This window comes from Mustela nigripes, chromosome 6 (assembly GCF_022355385.1).
Source record: "Mustela nigripes isolate SB6536 chromosome 6, MUSNIG.SB6536, whole genome shotgun sequence".
In the NCBI taxonomy this organism is placed as follows: Eukaryota; Metazoa; Chordata; class Mammalia; order Carnivora; family Mustelidae; genus Mustela; species Mustela nigripes.
The window spans coordinates 82781350-82794401 of NC_081562.1; the positions used below are offsets into that span (position 1 = coordinate 82781350).

Here is a 13052-nt window from a genome sequence, read left to right on the forward strand (position 1 = left end):
CTACCCAACCTTTATTAATCTTCTCATTCTACCCTGTTCGCCCATCCCACAATATCCCCAAAGGATGCCCCCATTTTATAAAACTACTTTTCCCCCACCAGCAGCCTCAAGGTCATCACCAATGTCAGTCAGTAAGGCAAGCAGTAGGAGTAGATTAAAACAGAACTCAGACACTTCTTCCTCATTTATGCTATTCCCTGAAGAGATAATAAACCAAAAGGAGGATTCTAATGAGGCCTAAATGTATAGTTTTAATCCATGTCGATTGCATGACTGTCTGCTTCCTTTGATTTTTCTCTTTGACCCCTCAGGCTGGTACTTCAAAAGTGTGAAGTTTAAATGCTACAGCATCATCAGAGAAAATACAGGAACTTCCAGAAGACACACCCGCTGACAACTCTATTACTTACTGTTCTCCCCAAGCCACCTCTGGAGGGACGGGACTGGGCCTTGCTGTGCCACTGGCGATATGTCATTCCCCAGAACTTCCATTCTGCTACTTTGCTGTCCACCTCACCCACTTTCACCTAACCAGACACTCCGTGCCCTGCCCAGCCGCTCAGACCAGCCCCTCCACCCAGTCTTTCCTGCCTACTCCCGTACCTCCAGAATCATCAGTCCAGTCCCTCCACTGCGTTTCATCACACCCAGCCCTGCTTGCTCTGCCCCCAGCAACGTGGCAGCGGTCCCTGCAAGAGCACAGTCCTGAGTCCGTGAGCCTCAGAGGATCCACTGTCCCTCCCCTCCATTTGACTGGCTGATTGCATTCAGAGAGGTCACAAAAACTGAAGTGTCTTCTTAGATATGCCACCCGCAGCCCTGTGTCCTGGGAGACACACAGAGACCAAGCCCTGCGCCCCGCGCCCCACAATCCCCTGCAGGGCTGTATCCATTGATGTAGTCTCCCAGGGCATGGCTGTGCACACACACAGGCTTTACCATGTTATCGGCAGAGTGTGGGCATGTATCTTTTTGTCTGTTATTAAATATGGATATTCTAAGAGAAATACAGACTAATAACAATGATTGAATAAAATCATCCAGAGGTCTTTTTCAAACTGCACAGAAAGCATCAGCCACTGAAGGTTTCCAGATATTTGAGGTGCTCCTACTTTAGAAGCAGCTATTTTCAGAAGAGGGATGGCGAATTCGGACCCCTCGCGAGCAGGTTAGAATCAGGAGTGCACATGGCCTGCTAGATAAACGTAAAAGAAGTGATCCATCTTGTTAAGTCTGGCTAGACAGCCTGCCGTTAGGGCAAATTCAAAGCGAGGCTTTCCATCCTCGTGCCTCAGGGGGAAATAAGTGAATTTTTAAACTTACATAAAATTCAAAACAATCATGTTAAAAAGGATTGCTAATCAAGTTCTTTTGTTGCCCCAAATTATTATTTGACAAAATATAATCAAACTGATTTGGGAATAACCTGTACCATGGATAGCTTCATTTTTCTTTTCAAGTGATTACTCTGAAAAGATTGCAAATAGTGTCATTCACCAAGAAATTAGAAATTTTGCTCTATTTTTTTAATGTCCCCTGCTTTATAACTCACTTCAGGAGAACAACGGAATCTCTCACATCTTTTTCAAAAGGCAAAAGCTCCTGAAAGCCAACTTTCCACACCATTTCAGATGTTTAAAAGCATGAAAAGTTCTATTTAACTACCTCCGTAAAGATTAGCTGTTACAAAGTACCTGCTGGCCAAGCCACATCAGTAGCAGCCCCAGAAGAAAGGAGGAGACGGTATACAATAAACGGTATACAATAAACTAGACCCAGAGTTTCTTCATGGAGTTGTTTCAGTGTCACTGAATCTTACTAAAAAGAAACCCACTACTTAGCAAACGGTGTGACACATCTGTAGCTCCCCAGGACCAGGATTGTGCGACTTGAGCGTCCTGCATTAAACAATCACAGTGAGAGAAGAACACACCAATAACAGTAATAATGCAGATCCATCACCAATAAACATTAACTCAGCCTCTGTCTTAAGGCCAATGCTAGCAACAACAATATACAAGACAATATCGGGACCTTCACATAGCTTAAAATCTACTATGAAGTCAGGATATGCTTGTATGAAAAATGAGTAAAAAATGGAAGGAAAATGTAGGCAATCAACTCAGACTCTCCCCAACTTGCCACCTCCCCTGATGTATGGAACTCCCAGGGCAACCCCAGGCAAATCAAGATGCTCATGACCATGTCATAGGAGTCTTCAGCTATGCTGATCCTTCTGCCTGGACACTTTCCCTCCCTTTTGTGCACCTGGACCATAGCGCTCTTCTCTCAGGTCTCCTATCACCCTCTGCCTCCTCCTGCCCCGTCCCACCCCATCTGATTCAGAGCTGCCCTCCCGTGCCCCCTCAGGGCTTTCTTCAAGCCTTTCCCAGGGCACCAGAAACACTGCACTGTAGCTACTGCTTAATGACTCCCTAGCTAAGCTGGGAGTTACCTGAGGGTAGAAGCTCTGTCTAGTCTTCCCCAGTGCTTAGTCCCCTGTGTCACCCTCTGTGGTCTCTATTTCAGTGAATGAAACCACCACCCTTTGGGGGAAAAATCTGGGAAAGTGCTTTCCCAGATTTTATTTATTTATTTGGCAGAAAGAGACACACAGAGAGAGGGAACACAAGCAGGGGGAGTGGGAGAGTGGGAGAGGGAGAAGTACGCTTCCTGCTGAGCAGGGAGCCCAATGTGGGGCTCGATCCCAGGACTGAGACCACCACCCGACCCAAAGACAGACGCTTAGCGACTGAGCCACCCAGGTGCCCCTCTAGGCATGGTCTTCAATACTTCCTCCTGCTTCTCAACTTGTCTCTCATCCGAATACCCAGCCCACACAGGATCAAGAGGTTACACAAATCAGGAAGCATTCACATGGTCTCCAGAGGGGCCATTCCCTAGACAGCGTGAACAGGTGCTCTTCAGCATTAAGCCCTGAATGTGGTGGCCCTGACTCCACTGCCAAGTCTCACCTATTCTACTTCCTAAATATTTCTCCATTCTTATTACTTCTCTCCCTCCCTATGGCTAGTTCAGAATACTCTCATTCAGAATACCATAATCGTTTGCTTTAATTACCTAAAAAGTCTTCCAACAAGTGTCCCTGACTGCAGTGTCCCCATGCAACTGTTCTTCCAAAAGCAGCCAAAGTAAACTAATCACAAAATACAAACCTGACGGTAACTGCTCTCTATCGATCATCACTAGTTCCCCAGCTACCTCGTGATAAATGCCCAATGTCTCCTATGATCTTGGCCCTGCTTTCTTCTCTAGCTTCATTTCTTACCATTATCTGGCTCCCACTCCATCCTCCAAATTCATTTGCCAAACACGTCTTACATTTCGCATCTACTATTTCCCATGACCCCCGGTATTACCTGTCATGGTATTTATCATACTGTTTATTTGTACGTATCCTCCATGCCACTTTTCAGCTTTGTAGAGGCAAAATCCATTTTTAGTGCTTGGCATTATATGCACACTCAATAAATACTTGTTAAATTAATAAATGAATGAATGAATCAAACCAATGTTTCATTAACATTAAATTTTTTTAACTTTAAACAGAATTCTCTGATAAAGGTCAAATATTAAGAAATTGTAAAAAGGTAATCTGAGGTTTGGTGTGTTCAGACATGCCTTCTGTTAACACAGATAACAGGTTTATAGGTCAGGAGTAAAATCTTTCTCAAATGAATAAGCACAAATTACTGAAATAGGATTTGTGTAACTCTACTCATTCGTTGAAATTAGTGCAAATAAAAAAGACTGGGAGAAGCCAACAAATGGTAGGCATGGTATTTCTATCAATAATACAAGACTATGATTTAATTGATGCTATCAAGTAAGAAGATACTATTAACAGTGAAGAAATACATTTTTAGAAAGAAATCACTTGGGAAACTTCTGCTTTTGTGTCTTTATGTCAATTAATGATATTACTATTATTAACAAAAATTATTCAGCACTACATGGCAGGCACTGTATTAAATGCTTATATGTATTAGCACATTTGATAATGTCCAAGAATGTTTGAAGTAGGCACTTATTATTTTTCTAATTTTATGTAATAGGAAACTGAGCTTAAGGAGGTTCAGCAATGAGCCGAAAGTCACAAGCTAGTTAAGTGCAAACAGGATGTCCACTCAGGTCATGTGACTATACAAAATGCCTCTATTTACCACCATGCTATTTTGCAGTAAGGTGACAATTTGACATTCCCTAAAGACTATACTTTATTCCAACAGCTTTTAGGATAGGAGGGTAATTCCAGTAATAATAACACCAGTAACTCAGTAAGTGCTTACTGCGTATCTGGGCACTGCTGCAAACACAAACGTGTCCATTCCTTTAATCCTAGCAATTGCCCAATGAGGTAGAAACTATCAGGATGCCCACCCACCGCTTAGGAAACCAAAGCACAGAAAAGTGACTGGTCCAAGGCCCAAAAGCCAGATGAAGCCAGAATTCAAATATGAGAAGTCTGATTCCAAAGCCTTTTTGTCTTAACCACTATGTGAAATTGTCTCTGGGGAAAAAACAGGTTAAAATTAAATAATAATAATAATAATTAATGCAAATTCTAAAGTAAATTTTGGGATCTATACCTCTTCAACCCAGTCTCTACAGAAGTATGCAATATAAATACTGCAGCAGGGAGTAGTTTAAGAGCTGTAGATTATAAGCAGAAGACAGCAGATTCTGAACCTGTTCTGCTATTTTTTAACCTCTGTAATCATGAAACCATTACTCTCTGAATCTCCTACTCTTATGTTAAAAGGGCAATCAGGGGCACATGGGTGATTCAGGTCATGATTCCAGGGTACTGGATTGAGACCCACATCAGGGTCCTTGCTCAGCAGGAAGCCTACTTCTCCCTCTCCCACTCCCCCTGCTTGTATTCCCTCTTTCACTGTCTCCCTCGTTGTGTCAAATAAATAAGTAAAATCTTTAATAAAAAAAAAAAAAGAGAGAGAGAGAGAGAAAGAAAGAAAAGGCAATCAACCAGCAACAGATGAATAGATAACAAAGAAGTGGTATATGTATACAATGGAATATTACTCAGCCATCAAAAAGAATGAAATCTTGCCATTTGCAATGACATGGATGGAGCAAGAGAGCATTGTGCTAATAAGCAAGGAAGTCAGAGAAAGACAAATGTTCTATGATCTCATTCATGTGTGGAATTTAAGAAACTAAATAAATAAGCAAAGGCAAAAAGAGAGAGAGAGAGACAAACCAAGAATTAACTATAGAGAACAAACTGATGGTTACCAGAGGGGAGGAGGATTGGAGGATGGGTGAAGGGGATTAAGAGTACACCTATCATGATGAGCACTGAGTAATGTATGGAAGAGCTGAATTACTACATTGTACATTTGAAACTAATATAATGTTGTATGTACATTGACCATACTGGAATTAAAATAAAAAACTTTTAAAAAAATGGCAATCATACTACATGCCCTGATTACTTTGTCAGTTTCTTCTAAGGATCACATAAGAAAATATATGAAAGAACATTTTTGCCTTTGGAAGGTTTTTCTGTATATCAAAATCAACTTATTTAATGTCTTGAGAAAAATTCAAGTCATTCAAAATTCAATACTTATAGCTCATGTAAAAGCTATACATAAAAGGCTCAATTTCATTACCTTTCCATATGCCACAATACAATACATCTAGCAATGTATAACACTAACAAACTCTATCCTAAGTGTACTATAAAATACTGAGGCTATACAAGTTATGAGTATTTCAGTAATTTATACCGTGAACTGGGGAAATTATCTTTGTAAACAGATTATGATTATTACTCAATTTTAAGCATATGTATGATACAACAGAAATAACAGTATGAAAGTCTTAAATTGGTCAGTCTTACTGATGCTGATAACAGCTAGAGGATAGTGACTTAATATTTTAACAACCTGGTAGCCTCTAAAATTCACTTGGTTTTAACAATGTTTACAGCATACCCACATTTTGCTAGGGTGCTATTTTGGACATTTGCTAAAGTTGGTCCCTATGGTTAAAATTCAGCTAAGTTGTATAAACATCAGCTGAACATTCTAACTATGTGCAAAGGACTGTGCCAGGTACTATGCAAAACCATGAAGAATACCAGCCCTGCTTTCAAAACATACAGACACCACACTCATACACAACACATATACACAAGATACATGCTAATTACTACTTTAGACATTCCTAGTTTTTAAAATTTTTACACTTTGCTTTAGCTTATTATCTGCCTTTAGATGGTATATAATGTGGATATCATGAGGGAAAAAACTGCAGCATGAAAATTTAATGATGTTGTAACTCTTCAAGTAACCTACTTAAAGAATCTAGTTAGAGTCTCCTTTCACTGTAAATACTAAAAACACACATCCTGTAAATAAGTATTTTTGTTAGTGAACTGGCACAATATTAAAACTAAAAAGAAACAATCTATTTATCTACTTAACACCCTCTATACAACCATAACTTTATTTGTATGCTAATGAAGCAACCTTAGCACGTGGCTATACAAAAACTTATGAAAATGTAATGCTAAAATTATGGGGCACTGAAGAATGCATCTAGATTTAGAATTTCAAATGACATAAAATACCAATCTTTACAAGTGTACGTCATTATATTTTTATTTTTGGAAAATGTCTTATAAATAGCTCACCTGAATACATTCTCATTCCTTAAGTCACAATTCACTATATAGTTAATTAACTTATGTCTAAAGATAATCTGTTCTTGTATGATTTCATTTTCTTAAAAAGCAAAATACTTTATTTTCAATAAAAAAATTTACATATGAAAGTCAAAGACAGTAATTTCAGTAAAAAAGAAAATCAACCACCATATCTTTTCTTGAGTTCTTCAACAGACTTATCCTTCAATCCTGATTTGTCTATGTGATTGAACAATACATGTGCAACTGAAAAAAGAAAAAGAATTCATTTTAATCTCCATTTTTTAAAAACTAAGTGAGACAAAATTACAGAGAGTAATCTGATTTATCAAATAAAACTTCTCATATTTTAAAGCAATAACCATTATATTTGTAAATTCTAATCCAGATATTTAAAAAGCTAATCTGAGAAAGTTATACAGGAATCTAATAATGTTTCTTATCAGAATATTTTGTAAAAAATATTAAACTTGGGCGCCTGGGTGGCTCAGTGGGTTAAGCCGCTGCCTTCGGCTCAGGTCATGATCTCAGGGTCCTGGGATCGAGGCCCGCATCGGGCTCTCTGCTCAGCAGGGAGCCTGCTTCCTCCTCTCTCTCTGCCTGCCTCTCTGCCTGCTTGTGATCTCTCTCTGTCAAATAAATAAATAAAATCTTTAAAAAAAAAAAAAAAAAAAAAAATATTAAACTTAACTCATTCTGTCCTACTTTAAACATTTTGCCCCCTGTAACGAGCACAATTTATTTACTTAATATTTCAATTAACTTTTTCAAACTGAAACTATTTTAAAAGAAAATTTTGTATCCACTACTGTAAATTGAAACTTAGCAGTAACATCTAAAAAATGTTGGCCATACCTTTTTATAATATGCAATAAAATATGTAATTAAAAATTAAAACAAAACTTGCCTATAAATCATATAAAATCATCTTTTATACCACTGAATGGTCCACACTCAACACTTTGGAAAACTCTGTATAATGCAACATTAACACTGGCTACTGGTTCTTACTGATAAAAAAAAAAGGTAACACCAGCTAATACTGATCAAATGCTTATTAGGTACACTCTAGGAACCATTCCAGGAACTCCCCATGTTTAGCTTAGCTGACAATGGTGACTCAACCAAGACAGTACTGTTGGTAGACCAGTGTAAAGAACCAACTCACATTCTTTGAGTACACTTCTACTTATCACATTACAGTATCAAGAAATTCACTTCCTCAATGCATTTATACAGACAGGCTGCTATGCTCTAAGCACTGTTCTATGCCCTGAGGCCTAGAGAACAAGGTATACACAGTTCCTGCTGTCGTGGAGCTTTCACTCTATTAGGAAAGAGACATCATAAACAAATACATGAAATATTTTCAGCTAGTTACATATTATGAAGAAAAATAAAGGAGGGTAAGAAGCCAGAGGATGATAAAGGGAGGCAGGCAGTTACTTTGAGTAGGTCTGCTGAGGAAAGGGGTCTCTGAAGTAGTAACTCTGGTGGAAAATGAATGAAGTGAAGAAGCTGGCAAGGGGGAGATATTCTGGGCTGCGGAAATGGCCAACTGCGAAGAGTCCAAGGCCAAAATACGTTTACCAGCTTGGTATATCAAAAAATATAAAGTTAGTATGGTGGAGCAGAGTAATCAAAAAAAGTAGTGGAAGAGGTTATAACAGTCAGTAGTAAGAGAAGTTAGTATTTTTCAGGGAACTTTAGGGGCTGTTTTTGAGTAAAGATAAAAGAAATGGGGGCGCCTGGGTGGCTCAGTGGGTTAAAGCCTCTGCCTTCAGCTCAGGTCATCCCAGGGTCCTGGGATCGAGCCCTGCATCGGGCTCTCTGCTCGGCAAGGAGCCTGCTTCCTCCTCCCTCTCTCTCTGCCTGCCTCTCTGCCTACTTGTGATCTCTATCGGTCAAATAAAATAAATAAAATCTTAAAAAAAAAAAAAAAGAAATCTTTTAGCTTAAACCCTATTTAAAAATCATACGTAAAATGATATGTCCACTTCTTTAAGTACAATACAAAGAGTATTTTTCTTAGTGATTCGGACTCATTCAGTGTTGCTGCTAGAAACATAAAGAAACAAGAAAAGGAGCCCAAGGTATATTTAATCCAGAAGATATATGAAAAAAAACTGTGGAAAGAACTAAGATGCCCTTCAACAGACGAATGGATAAGAAGATGTGGTCCATATACACTATGGAGTATTATGCCTCCATCAGAAAGGACGAATACCCAACTTTTGTAGCAACATGGACGGGACTGGAAGAGATTATGCTGAGTGAGTAAGTCAAGCAGAGAGAGTCAATTATCATATGGTTTCACTTATTTGTGGAGCATAACAAATAGCATGGAAGACATGGGGAGTTAGAGAGGAGAAGGGAGTTGGGGGAAATGGGAAGGGGAGGTGAACCATGAGAGACTATGGACTCTGAAAAACAATCTGAGGGTTTTGAAGGGGTGGGGAGTGGGAGTTCGGGGTACCAGGTGGTGGGTATTATAGAGGGCACGGATTGCATGGAGCACTGGGTATGGTGCAAAAATAATGAATACTGTCATGCTGAAAATAAATAAAAAATAAATTTTTTAAAAATGGTACATAGAGTTTCTGTTATTTTTAAAACTAAAAACCTGATACTGCTGCGTTCTAATAATTTTTCTTTTTCTGAAAACTTGAGGAAAGCCCAAAGCTCTTACCTAACTGAAGTTCCTGCACAGTCTGATTTTACTTAAGGTTTCCCTAAACTGACACTTCATGGGAAGAACAGAGATGTAAAAATAAATAAGGAATAGAATTCTACAGGTTCATCACCTGCCAATTGTCCCCCGACTCTACAGTCTGCATTGTACTTCTTTTAATTTTCTGAGGACAATTTGCTCTTTCCTGTCTCAGAACTTCCACATACATCATTCTCTGGGTCTAACACGCTTCCACAGTCCTTTCATCTAATTGACTCCCGCACGTCTTTGAGGATTCAGGTTCCAACAAACAAACACAAAGAAACTGGCTCTCACAGAAGGGACTGGACCTCCCTTGCACCCACGCCCGGTGACATGCATCTGTGGTAGGAACCCTTAACGAGATCCACCAAAGCAAGCTCTCAACCATTATGCTTTACTGAGTTTTCAAGTAGAAGAGTCCAGACATAAAGTCAGACTGCCTAACTTTAAATCCTGGGTCTGAAAAAAAAATAAAATAAAAATCAATGAATAAAAATCAATCAATCCTAGGTCCGGTTTCCTACCTAGATGACCTTGGTCAGGTGCCTTACCTCTCTATGCCTCAGTTTCTATTTCTGTAAAAAGGAATTAATAATCACACTTAAAGTTCACAATGCTGTTTGTTGGGGGTTAAAAGATTTTATTCTACTTAACTGTAATTCAATTTAACTTGTGATTAATTTAAATTTAACTATATGTATCTTGGTGTAAGTATTTAACAAATGTCCACTATATTTGTTGAATAAATGAAGGAACATGTCAGAATAAAGATCTGGAAAAGCTTTCCTCATCGACTTACTTTTTTTCTCAGGTTCTGACATAAACATCACTGCCATATCAAACCTTTTTAGTTCAGAAAGTTTTTGTAAGATTTCAAAGATAAGTGATGGCTCTTCTTTCCTGAAACAATCAAAATATAAAACAAATGATTAATTAAAAGTAGCTCATGTAATTCTGTTTTTCTAACACAGTATTTCTAATTATACATAAATAAGGTCTCCATTTATCTTTTTTCCCTGGATGTGGTCTACATTTTAAGTGCCCAAATGAAGAGATTTATCAAGTAACTGAAGAAATTATAATTTTCTTAAATGTGAGGCTTAGCACAGACTTTTTAAAATTTTATTTTTTTATTTAAATTCAGTTAATTAACATAGTATATTAACAGTTTCAGGGGTAGAGTTCAGTGATTCATCAGTTGCATGTAACACCTAGTGCTCATAACATCTCATAGCACAGACTTTATTAATTTGCTATCACATTTATCACTTCCACACCTCCCCTTCTTTAAAAAAAAGTTTTAAAGTCCACTTTCCTCCTACCTAAACATTTCCCATATTATTGCTTGCACTTGTCATCCCTTCACAACTTCTGCAATGGTGAAATTTACCAGAGAGCTAATTTTGCTATACAGAAGGCAGTAAGTAATATGACATCAAGGAGAATGACTTTCCCAAACCACTACAAATAGCCTAACATTACAATATGCAGGTATAACGAAAAAAAATTCCACTTACTCAATATAAAAGTCATGCAGAATTTTAATGATCTGGTTGAATACATCAGGATCCAGATTTTTCTGAAACAACTTAGGATACATGGATGGTTCAATTTGCTTGGAAAAAATATAAAGAGAAAATTATATCACAGTAACATTTATATATCACAAATTATATATATAACAACTGCTTAGGTGAATATAGGGAAGAATACTGTTTACACACTAGTGCTGACTGAGTAATAATGGGGTCACAGCGCAATGTAACTATGAGTGAAGAACAAAAGTCGGAGGAAATGTTAGATAAATCACTTTGTTCGAGGCAAAGAAAAATCCATGAACAGAGAGATGTTCCCAAAGACAGGAAACTTAGAAGACAGCTCTCAAGGAGCAATAAAAATGATTAGTTTTAAAAACAGAATTACATGAGATAATGCATTTAGAAGCAACTGTATACCAGAAAACTGTAAGGGATTATTACTATAACCACACTTGTAAAGACAATGCTAAAATCCATTATTTGGTGAACATCCTAAGATCTGATCCTTTTTCTTGGAGCAAATAAGAGCTCACTTAAGAAAATGATTGTCTAAATATTGCAAGCAGTGCTTGGGGCACATGGAAGGCACTCAATGTGTTTTAACTTCTTTCCCCATCTTGAAGAATGAAGAATTAAATTTAAGTTAGGATTTCTGAAATAAGATCAAGCTATTTTAAACCACAGAACTTAACACAGAACCTATTTCCAAAGGTTTCCCAGTCGCAAACATTTAAAACAGTCTGGCTGAGGTAATACGCGCAGGCAAGGAAGGATTCTACAAACATATTCTACAAAAAGCAGATACAGTACTATTGTACAGTACTAGCGACAAAATAAGTCCTATGACCTTCTACTTAAACTACAACTACTAGCTTCCTTTCTTACCTTCAAATAGCGATACAACATATCCGGAGAATTTTTTAGTTGTCTGAAATCAGATTCAAGCTGGAATGAGTTTGCAGGAACTGGAGGAAGAACGGTTGTGACAAACTGTGCAGGTGTCTTATCTATCTCTACAGAAATCTTTTCACTGAAAGACTGACATACATCCTGTTTCAAGTTGACTGAAGGCCTGAAATATTTCAGAGGCATCAAACAATTAGAAAAGAACCACAAATAGTTACAGCTTATACAAGGAAATGTCAATGGAGATTTTCAATTCCTGACTTTATTAATATAGTATTCTAACTATTTATATTCCACACGTAGTGAACTCTTCCAGCTAATAAAAATACACCTATATTTTTGGCAAGGCAGATAATGCTTTTGCCAATTTTTTAAAATATTTATTTATTTATGTTCAGTTAGCCACTGTGTAGTACATAATTAGTCCCTGATGCAGTGTTCAATGATTCATTAGTTAAGTATAATACTCAGTGCTCATCACAGCACATGCCCTCCTCAATACCCAACACCCTGTTATCCCCCCACCCCCTTTCCTTTGCCAATTTTCACATGCTGGCTATGTAATGACTATTCTCATCTGTTGCGCTAATCTAGCCTGGCCACTTTTTGAAGCACACCGTTTCTATATACTGCATCACTACATCACATATACTCGCAACTGTGCCTTTCAGAAATCCAAATTATGACAGTTTCAGGAAAGATAGTCCCAGACACCAAGAAATGCTTCCTCCTTTTAAAAAAATCTGTCTGGGGCTGCCTGGGTGGCTCAGTCAGTGGGTTAAAGCCTCTGCCTTTGGCTTGGGTCATGATCCTAGGATCCTGGGATCGAGCCCCGCATCGGGCTCTCTGCTCAGCAGGGAGCCTGCCTCTCCCTCTCTTTCTGCCCGCCTCTCTGCTTACTTGTGATCTCTGTCAAATAAATAAATAAAATCTTAAAAAAAAAAAAATCTGTCTGTTCAATGTTTTCCCCAAATCACTAAATAATCACTGTCACTTTAAATAAAACCACTAAAATTAAACATTTAAAAAAAAAAACTTGGGGCGCCTGGGTGGCTCAGTGGGTTAAGCTGCTGCCTTCGGCTCAGGTCATGATTTCAGGGTCCTGGGATCGAGTCCCGCATCGGGCTCTCTGCTCAGCAGGGAGCCTGCTTCCTCCTCTCTCTCTCTGCCTGCCTCTCTGCCTACTTGTGCTCTCTCTCTT

General features: G+C 38.3%; 1 protein-coding gene across 1 annotated transcript in view; it reads right to left on the reverse strand.

The window, feature by feature from the left end:
* Positions 1-6632: 6632 nt before the first annotated feature.
* RPAP3 (RNA polymerase II associated protein 3) overlaps positions 6633-13052 on the reverse strand; it is a 41300-nt gene continuing 34880 nt past the window's right edge. The window contains exons 14-17 of the mRNA XM_059404813.1: positions 11831-12017; positions 10925-11022; positions 10207-10307; positions 6633-6940 (exon numbers count right to left, since the gene is read on the reverse strand). Coding sequence (XP_059260796.1) covers positions 6855-6940; positions 10207-10307; positions 10925-11022; positions 11831-12017 — 472 coding nt within the window. The 3' untranslated portion in view covers positions 6633-6854. The remainder of the gene's footprint in view (positions 6941-10206; positions 10308-10924; positions 11023-11830; positions 12018-13052) is intronic.